At 39.9% G+C, this 19899-nt stretch overlaps 1 protein-coding gene across 3 annotated transcripts in view; it reads left to right on the top strand.

Moving 5' to 3' along the window:
• Window positions 1–19217, top strand: part of SRGAP3 (SLIT-ROBO Rho GTPase activating protein 3) — a 203510-nt gene extending 184293 nt beyond the window's left edge. For all 3 annotated transcript variants that reach the window (XM_087708926.1, XM_087708927.1, XM_087708925.1), the window contains 3 exons: window positions 2485–2634; window positions 5808–6135; window positions 14276–19217. In XM_087708926.1, coding sequence (XP_087565052.1) covers window positions 2485–2634; window positions 5808–6135; window positions 14276–14692 — 895 coding nt within the window. In that variant the 3' untranslated portion in view covers window positions 14693–19217. The remainder of the gene's footprint in view (window positions 1–2484; window positions 2635–5807; window positions 6136–14275) is intronic.
• The last annotated feature ends 682 nt before the right edge of the window (window positions 19218–19899 follow it).

Genomic DNA, 19899 nt, shown 5'->3' with positions numbered 1-19899 from the left:
TTTTCTAGATTTTCTAGATTATTACTGTGATCCAGTAATAATCTGATATAATCTGATACCTAAAGTAACCAGAGAGGACCACATACTTAAGTGGTAATGAAATGAGGTTAGGAGTAGATATTTCTGTTCTATCCATAAAAGTATAACATGTCTTCAGGTCAAAATATAATCTTTGCTCCTCAGAATTTCTTCCAATTTTACAGGCAATAATTTTAATTATGTAACAAGAAGTTCTAAAACAAATCTTCCATTTTGGAAGTGAGGTTGACCTGGGCTCTGGGGCAAAATTTCAACTGGAGAGTTGAAATTCAATGAAGCTTGAAGGTTCTGTGTTATTTTCCCCCTCCCTATTTAAGTACAGATCCTAGGCATCTACTACTAACTGTGAAGATGAGAAATGACAAATGGTGTCTTAGGATGTCAGAACACAACCCCCAGCATTTCCTACATGCGTCATTGCAACATCATTTCGTCATCCATTTCATCTCTTGCTCCCCATTAGACACCCCCCCACCAAATAGTTGTGATATAGATGATCTCTGTGGACACATTGTTGGCAACTAATTCCATTGTTGACAGCTAACCATGTTGACGTTTGAAACGGTGTTATCACTGTGATGTAGCCAATTGAGTCCTTTTTTAAAAAAAAGAAACATTCACTGAAATATGAAAAATATATGTGCGATGACAGCTGTAGAAACCTTTTAATTGAAAGAGCTAAGGAAGATTTTTCCTTAAAAATGCAGGCTGACCAAGGCTTTTCTTTTTCTAAATCCGATTCACTAGATTCTAGAAGTGGCTGCTACTGTTTATCTATCTTTTTGACATATTCTTCTCAATGCTCTACATGGGGCAGCCCTTGAAGAGCATTCGGAGACTTCAGCTTGTCCAGAATGCAGCCGCGCGAGCGATCGTGGGTGCACCTCGGTTCACCCACGTAACACCTATCCTCCGCGAGCTGCACTGGCTGCCTATTGGTCTCCGGATACGCTTCAAGGCGCTAGTCGTCACTTATAAAGCCCTTCATGGTATTGGACCTGGGTACTTGAGAGACCGCCTGCTGCCAATCACCTCCGCTAGACCGATTAGATCCCACAGATTAGGCCTCCTCCGAATTCCATCCGCTGGCCAGTGTCGACTGGCGACTACCCGGAGGAGAGCCTTCTCTGTGGCTGCTCCGACCCTTTGGAACGAACTCCCCGTGGAGATTCGAACCCTCACCACCCTCCAGGCCTTCCACAAAGCCGTTAAAACCTGGCTGTTCCCACAGGCCTGGGGCTAAAGAGCTGTTGCCCCCGTCTGGAATGGTATGACTGTTGTGTCTTTTTAAATTATGTATTGTTATGTATCGTTTATTTTTTATTTTTTTTGTCTGTACCCCCCCCCCTTCCCTGATTTGATTTGTTAGCCACCCTGAGTCCCCTTCGGGGGAAAAGGGCGGCATATAAATATAATAAATGAAATGAATGAAAATGAAATAAGTTAGGGACGTGTGCTAAATATTGATTGTTACCCAGTGAGGAAAAAAAATAGCAGTAGAAAGTATGTTTAGACAGGGGATTTATGTAAAGTTTTCAAAGATGAGTGGCTAACAGGGTAGAAACCCAAGCTTTTCTGATATCCCTGATATACAATACCCCTAAATAATCAAATGGAATCATAAGACTGGAAGGAATCTTCTAGTCCAACCCCATACCCAAGGCAGGAGACCTTATACCAGTGATGGTGAACCTTTTTCGGCACCGAGTGCCCAAACTGGAACGTGTATGTGTGTGCACATGTGCGCAAGAGCCCCAGAAACTTGAAGACCAGCTGGCTGGTGCACATGCGCATGCTGGCTACCCGATCTTCTGATTTTTGGCACATGCATGTGCACTGGGCAGGTGGTGTTTGGGTTTCTGGGGCTACGGCACGCACGAAGATCAGCTGCCCGGCACGCATGCACAAACCGGAAACCAAAAGAGTAGCTGGCGATGGCGCACATGCCCACAGAAAGGAGTCTGCGGGCAATCTCTGGCATGCGTGCCTTAGGTTTGCAATCACGGCCTTATAACATCCTGTACAATGGCTCTACAATATCTTCTTTAAAACCTCCAGTGATGGAGCATTCACAACTCTGGGAGGCAAGCTGTCCATTGATTAATTGTTTTCCCTGTCAGGAAATTTCTTCTTCGTTCCAGGTTGGATTTTAATGAGTTCCAGCCATTCCTTTTTGTCCTGTTTTCCGGGGCTTTGGAGAACAAGTTGATCCCTTCTTCTCCGTGACAGCCCTTCAAATATTGGATGACAGCTATCATGTCACCCCTACTCCTTCTCTTTGTTAGGCTAGACATGCCTAGTTCCTTTAACTGTTTATTGTACAGGTTAACCACAGCAAATCCATTGCTGTTTTACCCACCTGCTGGCTCAAATTAATGAACAAGTTTTTCCTTCCTAAGTATGAACCATTAAACTCAGCCTAACAGAGATTTTTGTTATTCACAGGGATGATGCCTTTTCCGACAGCCTTAGCCAGAAGGCAGACAGTGAAGCAAGCAGTGGACCTCTGCTGGATGACAAAGCCTCATCTAAGAATGACATACAGTCACCAACAGATCATCTTCCAGACTATGGATTTGGAGGAGTAATGGGACGGTAAATAGCAATAGCAATAGCAGTTAGACTTATATACCGCTTCATAGGGCTTTCAGCCCTCTCTAAGCGGTTTACAGAGTCAGCATATCGCCCCCACAATTTGGGTCCTCATTTTACCCACCTCGGAAGAGTCAACCCTGAGCAGGTGAGATTTGAACCGCTGAACTGCTAATAGCAGTCAGCTGAAGTGGCCTGCAGTACTGCGCTATACCCACTGCGCCACCTCGGCTCTCTTGGGGTAAAAAAACCCCAATATTTTATTCTCATTTGGATGCAATTATCTCTCTTCCCCATTCTTTTCTGGCTACAGGCAAGACAATTTGAATACGTAGATTGTAGAAAAGTTCTGAGCTGACGCACAATTAACGTCACATTTAAAAGTGGAAGAAGTAGGGATATTGATTTGTTTCACTGCGTCTACTATACGCCAGTAGACTTTAGGTTGCTTATTATAGTGTAAGCAACAAAAATAATTTTAAAAATTACGATAAGGTGAAATTATTGAAATTATTAGCACCTGCAAAAACATTAAACTCGGAAGATATAGTGAAGAATGATAGTATCCATTGTTTTGTAAAGGTTAGAAGTGAGCCATAGGGTTTAAGCCAGTGGTGGGATTCAAATAATTTAACAACCGGTTCTCTGCCCTAATGACCAGCTGGGTAGGCATGGCTCAGTGGTCATGTGACTGGGTGGACGTGGCCAACTCAGCATCACTCACATCAATGGGTACTTCACTTAGCTGTTACAATGTAATAAGAGTTAACCGGAGAGGCAGTTTCTGTAATCAGGGTAATAAAGATTAGGCTAGAAACACCAGAATGTTTCCTTCCTGCCTTCCTTACAGGATTAGCCCTGTAAAGTGGAAAAAAACAAAATGAGATTTCTTCCAACAACCAGTTCTCTGAACTACTTAGAAAGTTAACAACCGGTTCTTCCAAATAGGTGCAAACTGGCTGAATCCCACCACTGGTTCAAGCCATTGTATAACACTATAGCAGCCATTGAAAAGACTTGCTTCTTCTTCATTCTCATAATTGTAACTTCTTCAGGGACAGAAATGTGATGCATGTTATCCTGATTTGATCATAAAGGGTCATAAAAGCATGGATTCTTCTCAGAACAGACTGTCTTTCCCAAAAGTTGCTCGTACCAGTCCCTTGCAGGAATTTGCTTTGAAATAAACCTGGAAAAAAAATAGACTACCAATGCAGTGCCCACAATACTGATGTAATTCTGTTAAAATATCCCCAAATTATGTCTACTAGAGCAAGTAAAATTACAATCACAAATCTCCTGGATTAAATTTTGTAGGAAGTTGTGGCCTTCATGCCACTTGTGTAACAGGAGATCAAGTAAAAAAAAAAGAGCTGCCCAAAAAATTAAAGATATAGAAGCACAAAATGACATAGCTATACATAGTAAGGTGGGTAACTTGAAATGGCCGAGTAAATACAAGCATACTTTTCAAGTAGACAGCTACTTGAAGTTACAACTGTCAACATATCTTAGGGTGATATTTATGTGAGCGAGATTTGAACCACTTGACACAATGGTCAGATATGGGAGATTCCATTCTATACCTTACAATGAGCACCTCTGCATTTGTGGAGCGGCAGAGGTAGAAGATTTGGCTCACATCCTATTTTATTGCTACTTTTATAAGGGGGTAAGAGAGAGGTACCTTGGTCTATATATCAAACAAATGACCCATTAGGATCCCCATATCAAAACAACTTACTTTATGTATGGCCAGAACTGGAAAATAACATTGAACAGAGCACAATACTTAAACAAAATGGTTCGGTTGAGATCTGCATATGTGGGTCTGATTGGCATAGATTGCAAGGATGATACCAAAGTATTTTATAATATTTTATTTATATCTTATATCATTGTATTCTATTCCAATTTCATTTTAGACTCTATTTTATCAAATTCCACTTAATATTGCTTTTATCAAATTTTGGTAATAATTTGTTTCTGGAACTTTGCACTTTGATATGGCCCAAGGGATAATCAATTAAGACTCAATGTCAATGTCTGTTAAAATAGCTCCTACCTCTTGCAGTCATTAGCTGTCCTATTTTATACTAGCTGAAATTTCGAGTTATCTTCAGAGGAACCACCCTTAGCGCTTACTGCAGGCATCCAGCCTCGAAGTAACAAGAGCAAGACTTAGGTGACCAGGGATCTCTGTTCCAAAAAATAGTAGTAATGCCCCTCCAGACAGAGTGGGGTGAGGGCATCTCTGATCATGGACGTTATCTGTTAAACAAGCAGAAGCCATGAAGACAGAATTCCCAGATTCCAGATCTGTTCCTTCAGAACATGTGTGACTTTATTGCAGAAAAATTAAATACAGAAAGTACACACAGATAACTGATTTAGCTGGATTCATTAACTTCTTTATATACATAATAGCAGATGAATAAATGTACAATACCAATGGTAGATTCTTTCAATGTGGTAGACGTTACAAGCAGAACACAAGCAGGAGAGAACAGTTAGTTTCATTTCAGAGTTCAGAGCAGACAGAGTAGTTTCAGTTTCGATTCTCAGCACAGACTCAGATCTCAGATATTGTATTGTTGTAAGCCGCCTGGAGTCCTCCGGGATTGGGCGGCCTATAAATTTATTAAACATTAAACATTCAAACATCTGTTTAAGCTCCCATTGGCTGACTTAGTTACTATGTCTATTCATTGGCAGATATTGTTACCATGTCTCTCCCAGTCATGAATATTCTAACACCTCTGGAACTAACCTGCAGTTGATAATGAGCCAGATGGTTTCTGATCAAAAAGTCTTGTTTTCATGGAAACCAGTCTAAGCTTCTTTCATCCCATCCATTCCCTAACAGTCTAGATAGTGAGTAAAAAAAAAATCATCACAGGTCAGGATAAAAATATGCCTTACTTATTTATTGATGATCCATTACCTTAAATTAATAGAAGATAGCCCAGCAGTTTCAAATACCCAGATTTTAAACAACATAAGGGAGAGCCCTGTACTAGCCCACATAGGAAAGGTTAAGAGATTTGATTCTTCAACTTGACATTTCAAGGCAGTCACTACATTCCCCTCTTTAAAACAGCTCTATGAACATTTACTTATCAGACCAGCTGAACATGGAGCAATGATTTCACAAGCGTGTTGGTCTTATTTTCTAGGGTGAGGTTAAGATCTGATGGAGCAGCAATCCCTCGCCGTCGAAGTGGTGGTGATACACACAGCCCCACAAGAGGTTTTGGTCCAGGAATAGATACTCCTCCTCGAGCAGCAGCTTGTCCTAGCAGTCCTCACATGCTGCCATTGAATAGAGGTAGGATCGAAAGCCCAGAGAAACGAAGGATGGCAACGTTTGGAAGTGCTGGCAGTATCAATTATCCAGACAGAAAGACATTGAGCGATGGCCATCAACTGAGGTCTACTTGTAGCTCAACTCGGCATAGTAGTCTTGGCGATCAGAAATCACTAGAAGCTGAAGCACTGGCAGAGGTAAGAGAAAAGCTATGTAGAAACTGCATATTATAGAAATTTTAGATACATTAGATATTTAGCAATGTATTTTTTTAAATTAAATCTATAATGGCTTGGTTTAAGGGTTATTGGTTTCTGAACTCAAATAATGTGCATCAAGAATTCCCCAACATCAAATGGTTTATTACTTATGGTACATTCCTATCTTTCACAATAGAAGTATTTTTTCTTTTTAAAAAATACTATTTTCATATGCCTAGTGAAATTGCTGCCTTCAGAGGAAGTTAAGAATATACTCCTGGTTAAGAGTAGCCTCTCTGATACATGCTCTCACTGTTCTTCTGCATCCCCAGAACACTGCTAATCAACAGGGTTTCTTTTGAGGGATAGGGAGAGTTTAAATAACTCAACTTTGTTTTTGTAGTCCTGATGAAAAGCAGTTTTGTTGTACAACTGTGAGCCCTTGGGTTAGTGCATGTGTATGTATGTATGTGTGTGAAGATTATGTCATAGCATCCTGTTCTGACCGAAACTTCCCAAGAGCATGAACCAAACTCCTTGTTCCGACAAAAAAACCTTTTATTAATTTACTGTGAATTCTGCTCATTCACATCCAGCAAAGTCTTTCAAGGGAGGATTTACAGACATGGACCTTATCTGGCATGGAGAGCTGACAGGCCAATATCTGCAAAACTTGGCAAGGAGTCTTGGAGAGTCACGAACCAATTAAGCGAACTAATTGTCTCCTGCAAACTCCACTCCCCTTTTGCTCCTTTTTTTATTTCCCCTAGGAGGGGCCATTCATCATCTGGCCTTACTCACAAATCGACCCTTGTTCTATAGCTGTTTCCTTCATCTGGCAACTATGCCCATGCACACACTGGGAATAGGCTCCACCTGTTCATCTGCCTCACTGATGTCTGACCCTAAAGGAAGCTGATAACTGGCATAAGGCTCTGGCTCCATCTCTGTTTCCAACGCAGAGCCCTCATCAGAGCCTTCCTCAGACTCCAGAACTGGCCCATGTTCCTCCCCAATGTCCTCACTGTCCGAATTTATTGCCAGATCTGCTGGCGGGCCACATCACATCCAGCTGAAGCTTGGTTGATCAAGCAGGATTGGACCTGGTTAATATTAAGATGGACTGATTTGATTCCTGATTTGGATCAGAAAATGTGAGTTCTATAGGTTAGACTAAGAAAAAATAGGTTAGAAAAACCTCTCTGAAGAAAGTACAATATCTCCATGAAGCCACCTGGAACTGAGCTTAACACAAAGGACATTCTCTCTATTTATCACATGAAAAAGTCTCAAGCAACAGGCTGTGCAGATCTATCGAGGTCAAAAGTTGTCCAGCTCAAATATTTTTCCTTATACAGTATATCAGAAGATTGCTGATTTATATCAAGGAGAAAAAAATGGCAGAGAGAAATAATTCTTTGCTAAGGGTTTTTAAAAATCTGAAATGGCAAATAAGCCTTTTAGTAGGTAGAATTTATGGGCTGAACATAAAATAAATGGCCATATATGTGCAGGTTCAGCTGAGCGTCTCTTTTCTTTTAGCTGCATGGGTTGCTCAAAGGTTAGCGGACCTGTTGATTTTCAGGCTGACATCTTTCGACTTTTTCTGTGTGGGTTGTTGATTGAGTGATTATGCTGTCACTTCTTAGCTTTTTTGCTTAGTACTATGACACTTTCCATTACAGAAAACCTAATGGATAGCAGTGTTCCATTTTTAAATAAAGCCACTGGTGATTTGTAGATCACTGGATTTAGTTTTAGTATTGCCATTTTCTTTTTATAGGGGAAAGAGAGCGTCCCTCTCCCCCATTTAATTTACACAGCGGTAAGCATTTTATGCCTATGACTAGGACTCTGTCCAAAGCTCTAAAAATCATTTAAACAAAAATTGGCAATTGTTTGTATAGGCTGCTTCTTCTCAAATTGGCAGGGAAGCAAGCTGAGAAGCAATTACAAATCAAGCATTTCAAAATTCTGTAACAGGTAAGGAGAACTCCAAAGAAAAGGATGATTCTTCCAACTTCTTTATCTTTGTCATAAAATGTGACATAAAGAGCCTCTTATTAATTAGCGGGGGGGGGAGTACCAAAAATATACATTGGAGAAGAAAAGGAGTATAAAAGGAGTAGAGTAACAAAAGGTTAGTAAAGAATTGTGAACAATAGAGAAAAACAAGCAAAAATATAATTGAAAAGAAATATGAAAAAAGAATTTTCATATACATTTCTGTATAAATGCATAACAATTCCTGCAAGGCAGTCAAATTTCAGATCGTCCTAATGATCCCCAACCTGGTATCTTTTGATTCACAATTCTTTGGAGGCCAAAAGGCTAAGGAAGATTGGAATTAGACTATCCTGGTTAAATTTAACCATTTCTCAATGATATTTAATGTTGGAGTGCAACCTGATATTCTAAATCTCATATAGTATTTCACTGAACTCAACTATTCTAGAGTGCAGAATCAGGCATAGACTTGAAAACAAATTCTGCTAAGGTTGATAGCATTTGAATTTGAATTTGAATTTGAATTTCCTTTATTTGTATGCCGCTCTTTTCCCTGGGGGGACTCAGGGCGGCTCACAATTCAAAAAGGGAGGGGGGGAAAGACAAACAGTATTCCAATATGGAAACAATACAACATATTAAAAGAGAGCACAACAGTCATTCTCCGCAAGCATTTCATTCTCCGCAAGCATGCATAGAGATAGAGTCATAAAACTGTTCTAAAATGTCAGTCTATCAATGACCTTTCCCAAAATTACATAAAATATATCTGAGTATTTTGTTCTGATGAATATTACAGAAGTAAGAATAGTGATTCATGGTGACATACACAAAGTTAAATATCACATGTATTTGCGGGTTCCGATTTAGTAAAGTTTATTCAGGAAAGGGATATTTGAGATAGGTATAAATGTCAGCCTAGCGTGCAACTACTGTTAAACGAAAAAAGCACAGGGCAAAAATACCAGTTCCATGGCAGGAACAGTTCAGAAAGGGATTAAAAATAAAACTGCCAATCTGTGATGTCATTGTAGAAATGTATGATACTTGCATTTGGAGCTCCATTTTGGCTTCAAGAGGTGAACTATAGAAAGAACGACCAGAATGATTGACTGATTATGTGCTAACTAGTTGGTGTTGATTCTTTAAGTGACCTCGTACAGAGATACATTTCCTCCATGACTACCTGCTCCTAACTTGATCCAACAGTGCGTTCTTTTTTGCTATAACGGCATCTCTCTATCTTGCTGCTTTTCATTGTCTGTTTCTCTTTCCTTCCACCACCTTCAGAGAGCTACGTGGGTCTTTGCGTAATGTGTCCAAAGTATGGTAATTTGATCCTGGCCATGTTTGCCTCAAGAGAAATTGTTCAATCCATTTGTTTGTCCTTGGCTCTCCATAATATCTTAGGAGTCTTTTTGAACACTGAGGTTCAAAAGCATCAATATTCTCCTTATCCTGCTTCTTCAAAGTCCACTTCTCATTTCCCTAGAGCAGTGATGGCTAACCTTTTTGCCGTTGTGTGCCGAAAGCGCGCATGCCACACCCATAATGTAATGTGAACATGACACTCCCCTGTGTTCATGCACACATGAGCCCCTGTGTTCCCCTTACCCTCCCCCCCACAGGCACATGCAACCTCCCTAAGCACCGTTTTGGGCCTAGTAGGCCTTTCTGCAGCCTTCTGGGACCAAAAATGGGCTGTGGGGGATGCTACACCCCTGAGCTCCCCTACTCCCCGTGCATGTGCATGCAACCCCCCCACCTCCCCACGCATGCATGCACACACCCCCACATATCACACAGTCCTGCACATTTGTGGCAGAGATCCAAAAATTAGCTGGTTGGCAGAAGACACATGTGCATGCACGGTGGACATGAGCTGTGGCGATGGCTTGCATGCCCACAGGGAGCGCTCTGCATGCTCTCTGTGGCAGGTGTGCCATAGGTTTGCCATCATGGCCCTAAAGTGTTACAGGGAATACAATGGCTTGTACTACCCCAGATTTCATAGATATAAATCCATCATGGCATCTTAATGTCTTTTCCAAGCTCTTCATTGTTGCTCTACCGAGTGCTAGTCTAAGCCATATTTCTTGACTACTTGTTCCTTTATTATTGATCGTAAAAAGTAGAAGCAATCTATCACTTCAGTAGTTTAATTATAAAGTCTAGCCAAAACAATTAGTAGGGTTAAAGAAAAGTCTCTTACAAGCAAAAGTAAAATGTTTGGGTCTCTTTAGAATAAATTAAAGATAGATAAGAGGAATGAGACTGCACAAAATCAAATATGTTGTGGGAGAAATCCACAATGTTAGAATTTAGGGATCATGCACTGAAACGATATATGACAAGAATGAGGACAGACAAAAGAATCATATAACAAAAAGCTATTGCCATCAATATATCTATGCACAGTGGAGTTTGACCTGGGTACTTGAGAGACCGCCTGCTGCCAATCACCTCCCAACGACCCGTTAGATCACACAGGGTCGGCCTCCTCCGGGTTCCGTCCACCAGCCAATGCCATCTGGCTACCACCCGGGGGAGGGCCTTCTCTGTGGCAGCTCCAGCCCTTTGGAACGAACTCCCCCACGGAGATTCGGACCCTCACCTCTCTCTAGGCCTTCCGGAAAGCTGTCAAAACCTGGCTGTGCCGGCAGGCCTGGGGTTGATGAGTTCTCCTCCCCTGTGTGGCTGTATGATTCTTGGTTATTTTAATCACATGTATTGTGTTCTATGTTCCCTTTCCCCCTTTGAGTTGTTCGCCGCCCTGAGTCCCTCCCGGAAAAGGGCGGCATACAAATAAAATAAATCTAAATCTAAATCTTCTTAGTATTCACAATTCAAGTCTTACTTCTTTTAAGAGGCGCTATAAGTGTGTTTCATCTGCTGAATGTGATGCAATCCATTATCCATTAGTTGCTGTCAAAGTTGATCTGTCAAAGCTAAGCCTCTCTTTTTAGCAAGATACACAGTACATACTGTATATTGTTAAATATATTGTTTTCCTAAATCTTGGAACACACACACAATCTTTCTTTAAATATAAATATAGATTGTCTGTCTGTCCGTCCGTCCATCCATTATTCAATTTTTGGTCTACAAAATGGTGCAGAAGTTGTGTTCTAGCTGAGTGCTAAGGATATTACAGGCATGACAAAGTAATATTTTTTCTAGTTGCCAGCAAAACATCCATTGATTCATTTGCATGAAATTCGTGTATTCTTTGGAATGTGCATTCAAGAGCATTTCATTTATTTCTAGAGAAGGATGTAGGTTGTAGTGTTCCTTTTGTAGTCTGACAAATCACCCTATTGGGAACATAGACCATGCTATTCTATTCATCCTTATTTCTAGATTAATATTTGTTGTTGTTGTGCCTTCAAATCAGTTTTGACTCCTGGGGACTACCTGGACAGAAATTCCTGCAGTTTTCTTCCCAAGATTTTTTAGAACGATTTGCCATTGCCATGTCCTAAACCCCTTTAGTACTCTGAAAGATCTTTTTCCTCAGTTGCATCATCTGGCAGTATATTGTGAGTAATTTTATATTTTCTATCCATGTGGTTTTCTTGGTAAAACTACAAGAGTGGTTTCCCATTATCTTCTCCTGTGCAGTGGGAATTGGTGCCTTTGCCATTGTCACTGAAGTGATCATCTGCCTCTGACATCTTTCTATATTGCAGCTGCCCAATAGAGGTTCCTGCTTGCTGGGCACCTGGGATGACCTTCATGCCATGGGCAATCCTGCTGGGAATATGCACTCTTGGCATTCACTCTCTGCATTCTTCACTCATCCCTCCCAGGAACAGCTGCTCCCTCCCATGATGAAGCAGCACAGCAGGAATCAGGAGGGGGGGGGAAATCATTCATAAATGAAACTAATTAGAAGCCAGGGCAGTTGATTTAAAATTGGTATACTATGGCTCATAAAATGTACCCAAGAAAGCCAATCTGGCTCCCAATAATTTGTACCAGCTGTGGTTTTTGGACATTCTACAAGGGCAGCCCCTATTATTCTTCAAGGGCAGCAACCAATTACCGTGCTTTCTAGTCATTGAAATGGGACCTGATTAATGCGTAGATGGCTGTAGCCATATCCATATGCTTCAGAAAGGGACTGTAGCTGGTACCCTGAACAAAGATTTATCATGTTTTTGTTCATTTATTTATGTCTTCTTCACTCTCATTTCTTTTGTCAGTGTTTCACTCCCCTGTCCTCTTCCCCTCTTAGTGGCAGTTATTAGACTCTAATGGCAGGGAACACTTCTCCCCAATTACTTCTACTACTTCTACTGGGCGAGGCATGTTGCAGGCCTTGTCTCAGGGGTGGGTTTCTCGCCCCGTTCCAACCGGTTCGGTTGGAACGGGGCCGGTGGCGTCCTCGTGCACGCGTGCGGCGTGCGCTTGCATGTGCGCGGTGCACGCATGCGTACTAGCGTCTGTGCGATGCTCCAGCTGCTCCTGGAGGATCGCGCAGGCGCTGTATGCGTCCTGCGCATGTGTGGAAGCGCAGAACTCATCAAAACCGGGTAAGGAGCGGGGCGCGCGGGTGGGCCCTTCGCTGTTCCCGGAAGTTACTTACTTCTGGGTTCACTGACCAACCGGTTCGCAGGGACCGCCGCGAACCGGTTGAAACCCACCCCTGCCTTGTCTTCTAAGAAGTTCCATCTGATCCAGGAGAAGTTTTTTCTGCCTTCTGGAACATCCCTGGTGGTAGATGGACCCACCCAAATGCTGTATGGCATCTTATTAACTCTCTCACAACCTGATTCATTTCTATATTCTGCTTTAATTGTTGGTTTTATTTTAAAAAATAGAATTTATTTTTATTTTCAAAACAAACACAACACATAAAATCTTCCTTCTTTACATACTGTAGAAAGTGTATCAGTTGGTTACAAAAGGTTTTCGTGCATCTCTTCCACAGTCATCAAGCATAATTCATATTAACTCAAGTATTTTAACTCAAATATTTATACATGTTACCCTTATACCTCCATTTTTATTTGACTATAATTATTTAAACATCCTTCATCATAAAATATACCATGATTTAATACATAACCATATACTGGCATTTCATTTAATATTTCTAAAATCCTCCAATAACACTGAATCCTTATGTCCTATCCTAGCTAAACATCCATAATATTTAATAATAAACTTTTCTAATCCTCCTTTCCAAATCACTGTTGCAATTTTCATTTAGTTTCCTTATATTATACTCATACATATATATAGGTTGTCATCATTATCCCTCCTTTATTTGACTATATCCTGTATCATAACATTTTCCCCCTAATAATCAAAACCTAACTGTATTGTTGATTTTATTGTATGCCACCCAGAGAGTCCCCTTGTGTGACATGAGTTGCTGTATAAATTTGATAAAATAATAAATACATAGAAGAGATAGCTTCGTGTAAGATGCAAATACACAGCAAGCTTAACACCTTCTATCCGAGAAGATACTTCAGGAGACAAAAAAATATTAATTTGATAAGATAGGTGGTGCTACCATCTCAGTTTTAAGCAGAACAGCTGACCTGATATTCTGCCGTACCAAAACTAAAAGAAGTGGAATTGCATTGTGGAAATTAAGATATAGTTGAAAGAGCTCACATCCATTTGAAATGAGAAATGCAGCCTCCAGGTACACTAGCCATGTTCCCTTGATATTGCATCTACTTGTTTATCAATTCTACGGTGTCCTTAATTGGATTGTTTCTAAAATGTCATATTTTTATTAAGAAATTTTGAGAGTTACCTACAAAATGGGATTCAAAAATAACTTTTCACGTTCTCAGTGTGTCTCAGTGTGGTGAACTCTTTCCAGCCTTTGCACTTCAGGTCTCAGCTCTTACAATTCGTAGCTGGAGAACCAGCCTGGAAGAGGGTTGAATTCCTAGACCGTTGTATGAGTATGAAATGTATATGTTGTAGTTTTACGGGCAAGCAGAGACTTGGTTACTGTCATCAGTCCCATGAAAATTATTTCATGAGCGGTTGTTCTACTCAAGGTTATCTGTATCAAACCTTCTGCCTCAAGTAAATAAGAAAAGAAGCTAGATCATCATCTAATTCAAGGAATGGTTACATTCTGTTTGTATTTCTGTCTTTACAGGACATTGAAAAAACCATGAGCACAGCCCTGAATGAGCTGCGTGAGCTCGAAAGGCAAAATACTGTGAAACAAGCCCCCGATGTTGTCCTGGACACTCTTGAACCAATGAAGAACCCGCAAATTGGTTCGGTCAATTCTGAACCTGCCAGTCCCCTTCATACCATCATGATCAGAGACCCTGATGCCGCTATGAGGCGGAGCAGCAGCTCAACCACTGAAATGATGACGACATTTAAACCTGCTCTCTCGGCTCGGCTTGCAGGAGCGCAGCTGAGGCCCCCGCCCATGCGTCCCATCAGGCCTGTTGTCCAGCATCGATCAAGTAGCAGTAGCAGCTCAGGAATGGGGAGTCCTGCGGTGACACCCACAGAGAAGCTCTTTCCTAACAGTTCTTCAGATAAATCTGGCACAATGTAGCTCTCGCAAAAGGAGAATTCTTTGGGAAAATGATGGATCATTCTGATCTTCATTTCTTTTGAGAAGGAAGCAGTATGATTGTACAAATGATATCCTTAGAAGAAAAGACAGGGAAAACGTGACTTTTGTAAAAAAAAAAAGACGAGATTTGGGATTGTAGAAGTGGTTTAAGGATTTACATATATAACAACATTGCTGAAAATATTTGGTACTACCCATTGTCATCTTACGTAATTACCACTGGAATATTCAAGCCTGTCTAGAAATATATATGAAACTTTATGTAGCCCAGTAACAATTTAATAGACTTACCTCACCCTTAGGTATCTGCTAGAGTGTGTTTTTGCCTGTGTGTGTGAATTACACAGCAACTATACATCAAGCAATAGACTATTGATCAGTTTGTGAACTGAATTTTCGTATCAGTGCGGTTTGGCTTTAGAGTTGCAAATGAAAAGAAACACTAGTTGTACTGGAAATACTGAATTTGTTTGGTGGTGATGATGATGATCAATTCGGTTCTCATAGATGGGTGGATTTCTGTCTTCAAATTCATCTCTTAAGGACTGCTTCATTGGAATATGGAAACTTGTCATTTTCTGGTTGAAGAAGTATGCCAGATGTGGATGCAAACAGTAAAAAGTGGTACAATTTCCCCTTATATAAAAGGGAAATCTAGGATGTTTTGTATGTACTTCATGTTGTAGCACAGTATTACATGTGTACAAAAGAAATTCAACTCCCACTGTTTTCAAAACAGAAGAGGACTTTAACCTTTGGTTGATAACAATAAATAAATAGGCTACCTTATATAGTGGTTGAAATATTTTATTCTCTCATCTCCCTTTTGCTAATGATTCCTCTGGGGGGAAAAATCTGTTTTAATCTGGATTAAAACAGGCAAGGAGGATTTTAATAAAATTATATTTCTTTAAAGTTCCTTAGCAGTATATAAGGGGTTTTCTGGGCCATATCCCCTTGCATGAACAGCATGATCCATACTTGATTGAGCTGAGCATATATCTGAACTGATAGGATGACAATTTGCACTTTCTCTACTGTAACAATATACAGTGATTTGGGGCTTACAGAAATAAAATTGGTCTCTATACTTTTAATATAGGCAAAAAAAGAAAGCAAAACAAAAAACAACAACCAAGAATTCTAGCAATTTGCATGCTTGCCTTTTTCCTTTCCTTTTCACTGAACTCAAGGCTCTACTTGCTGCTTTTAAAAAAATCAGCATTTATGATCAGATGTCTCTAATACCAGCCCTTCAACTAAGATAGTTTTGTTTCCTTTCAATCAGTGCACTTATATTTTCTAACATGGATAAATCAATCAATCAATCAAAACACTCGGATCAATCTGCATCTTCCACTGCTTGGTATCTCTTAATTTATTTTGCAATGGCCAGCTCTTGAAACAAAAGTAAACGTTTTTCTATTTCTCATTAGAGATCAATTTTAGTAACTTCTGGGTAATTAGTGACCTTGAATTTGTCTTGCTGTATGTTTAACTCATAGTATGCTTTCAGCCAAATTATAATTTGTAAGCATTGCAGTCCACATTGCCAAAGGAGGAAAATTTATGCATATTTATCCTCTGATTCCTAATACCATCTATTTTCAGAAATTGCATAGAAGAGGAACATATTCTATGAAGTAGCCTTTTCATCTAGGATGTGAACATCCATGACATTGTGTGAATCTCATTTTCTGTATCCCATCTGTGAACGCTTCATTTCATGAATCTGCCCCTTGCCTGTTTGAGCCTGTTTATATATTGCTGTACTTGCTTCCAGTATGAAAAATATCTGCTGAACTGTGATGTTTCTTCTTCATGCTAAATTTTAATTGCGGCCCTGTGACTCCAGATCCTTGCACTTAATAGATAATTCAGTATATTAGAAATGCATCAGTAAAAATGAGAACAACCTCCAATCCTGAAGGAATTTTGACCTTCTCATATATAGCGTGAAAGGAATGTATGTAGTTATTCTAATATTGTTCCTCAATATAATAATATAATGATAAATGGTGTTTATCTATATGTCTGCTAATGTAGTAGGCATTTTTAATGCCATGATTAGTTAACCGTGCTAGTTTTTCATTTATGAAATTCTTTTAATCCCCCTCCCAAATTACCTACATGTCCCTGAGCCTTCCTTAGCATAGGAACAATCCCTCGTTCAGGGCTTCCCAACCCAGGTCCGTGGATCGGCACTGGTCCGTGACATGCCAGAAAACGGGCCATGCAAATGAACAAATCCCTACCTGCAGAATACAGGCAGCACACGAAACCACGCCTCCTGCGGTCCACAGAAAAAGCTCTCTCCACGGAACCGGTCCCTGGTGCCCCAAAGATTGGGGGGGGGGACTGCCCTAATTCATTACAATGAATTGTAATGAACCAACAAATGTAGTTTTTGCATAGGTTGGATATTGCAAAGTTGGACAGGTGGGGAAGGGAGAGCCATTTGGCAAACTCTTCTATTTTCATTGCCAGTAATATTTTTTCTTACTTTGCTTTATGGAGAAGAGATGCTTTGATTACATTTATGCGTGTGACACATATTTTTGAAAATGATGAGAGCCGAAGAATTATCTGAAGGTTTACTTTTCTCCTTAAAGATAGGCTACATTATACCTTTTGTTAAATTATTTTTGTTTCTATTTTATATTGGTTGTTAGTGATTGTTTTTTTTTAAAAAAAACCTCTTTAAGTGCCTTTTGAGCACCGGAACAAATCTTTGGATTAAATGTGCTTGGGAGAGATGGACATATCAAAATATCTCTTGTACAGTTTCTTCCGTTTTCTTATAAGAACAAGGATTGTCTTTAATTTTTTAAGAAAAAAAAAACCTATTCTGTCTTGTCAAATTGGTGTTGACTATTAGGAATTGCGAAAGAGTCCTTTGTCCATCTCTTCATAGTTTTAAATAACAAGGCTTGGAATGAAGCTGATGAAGTGACCACACTTCCTGATAGGAAATTCTTGTGTCCCTGTTGCATAGGCTTCAGCTGGCAGCAATTTCTCTTTTAAACATATTTTGTTCTGCAGAAGTGCTGTTTTCTGATTGTCACGCACAAGGGAAATTCTTGATAGATTCATCTCTATGTTTTCAGACACATTTGGGCATGGCTTGACCCAACCCAGCAAAGATTTCAAGGGAGAATGTAAAATGCATACAAGTACAAATGGGAAGAAAATGTGTTGGTGTGTATGTGTGTAAGAGAAAGAGGAGTGGGAAACACATATTAACTCACTTTTAAAGGGGAAAAATAAAGTTTCTTTTACTGACTAATTCTTTAGTCCTCCCCCCCCCCATGCTATTTGATGAGAATGCTAATAAAGACACCATTTCTGTTGAGAATACCCATGTAGCTAAATAATGACACTATCTCTGTCCTTAATGATAAATAATGAGAATATTCCTGTTGGCTGACATTGAACCAAACCCAGACATTATATAGGAAGCTAGGAAAAGAGGGTCTATGACAATTCATCTCAACCAACTCACCATGGCCAACTTGCCACAGCCAACTTTCCATGGCCAACTTCCCAGGGACAACTCACTGTGGGACAAGAGTTACACTAATATCAAAGAAATGGTGGAATAGAATAATTAAAGAAAGGGTGCAAAAGGAGGGACAAAATAAAATGTTAATTTTAAAAAGGTTAAAACATTTTTAAAATTATTTTAAATAATTGAATTGTTAAATTGTCCCACAGCAAGTTGGCCATGGTGAGTTGGCTGTGGCGAGTTGTCCCATTCTGAGGAAGAGAGGATGGGATTTGTATAATTTATAGAAATTGAATGAAGAAAATGCAGGACCACACATTTCTACGTAAGAACTAGGAGTGATGGACTCGATGCTGTCCACCAAGGCAAAGTAACTGACTTTTCCCATAAATGTATGTCATGCCTAGTTGGAGTTACTTTAGCTTACAAGGGAAATGACTTATTTCTTCTCCTAGCCTGTTCTCTTATCTTATAACTTGTGAAGGTACTCTTTTTGTTCAGCCAAGTGAAATATGTTATGGTGCTGACTTAGAAGCAATTCCACCTGCCCTTATATTATTGATGTACAGAAACTATCCTAAGCAAACTATGTAAATGTTAAAGATTCTTTAATAATATAAGGACTGTGCACTTTTCTTTTTTTTAAACTAAACAATTCCCCATTATTATTTTTTGGAAAATCTGATATTTTGGACTATATTATCAGTGCTGCATTTTTCATAGTATGGCGATAGGCCTCCTGAATCCAGTTTGCTTCTGAGTGGCTGCTTCTTGTTGTTGCCAGAAAACTCTAGGAAACTGCTGGTTGGCTGCCCTATATAATGATTGTTGTCCCTCTTATGAATATTGTCTCTGTAATGTATGATTTTAAAAAAAAGTCCATTCAGTTAGAGTATCTGATTGGATCCTATGTTATGTATGCTATAATGCCATGTAGATCAAACCACTGGTTGGGTACAGACTCATCCTGTTGAATAAACAGTTTACCTTTTCTCAAAATATTATTCCAGTCATGATTTAATAGTAAATAGTGTTCTGTACCACATGTATTTATTTATAAAAATGCAAATACTTGGGTGGATGTAAAGCAGATAAAGTGAATAAAATTGACATCCAACTTTGTGAACACCCAAGAATGTACACTTTTAATAACTTAAATAATTGAAGCAGTTGTTATGCCTATTTCTCATATTCTTCCAGAAATAAATCCCAAAATGTGTTTGGCGGCCCAAAGGTCTCCTAGCAGGGGTTTCTGCAGCAGGCTTTCAATGAGAGTTAAGATCGTGGTCCAGTATGATTGCACCTGACCGGAACTGGATGTGTGGAACTGCCAGATTGGACCATGTGATAGACTTGTGGGTGTGGGAGCAAGATCATGAATTTTCAACTGGGTGGGGAAACCCGAATCTGAGTTTCCTGGGGTTTTTGCACCCAGTTGAAAGTTCATGAGCTTGCCCCCACACCCACAAGCCCATCACATGGCCCAATCTTCCACTGCCATTCTGGTAGTTCCATCCATCCAGTTCTGGTCAAGTGCAGAGGTGTAGAGACAAAGGATGACCTTGGATTTTAGAAAGGAATTTTATTTTGACGACAACACATTCTACTCCTTACTATTCCCCCTCCCAATTCCCCACTAATGAAACAGCATAGTAGAATAGAATATTAGTGTGGCAGGCCA

This window comes from Thamnophis sirtalis, unplaced genomic scaffold (genome assembly GCF_051295495.1).
Source record: "Thamnophis sirtalis isolate CommonGarterSnake01/CBP01778 unplaced genomic scaffold, rThaSir2_p1.2 scaffold_3, whole genome shotgun sequence".
In the NCBI taxonomy this organism is placed as follows: Eukaryota; Metazoa; Chordata; class Lepidosauria; order Squamata; family Natricidae; genus Thamnophis; species Thamnophis sirtalis.
This window is presented reverse-complemented; position numbering and strand designations above follow the sequence as displayed.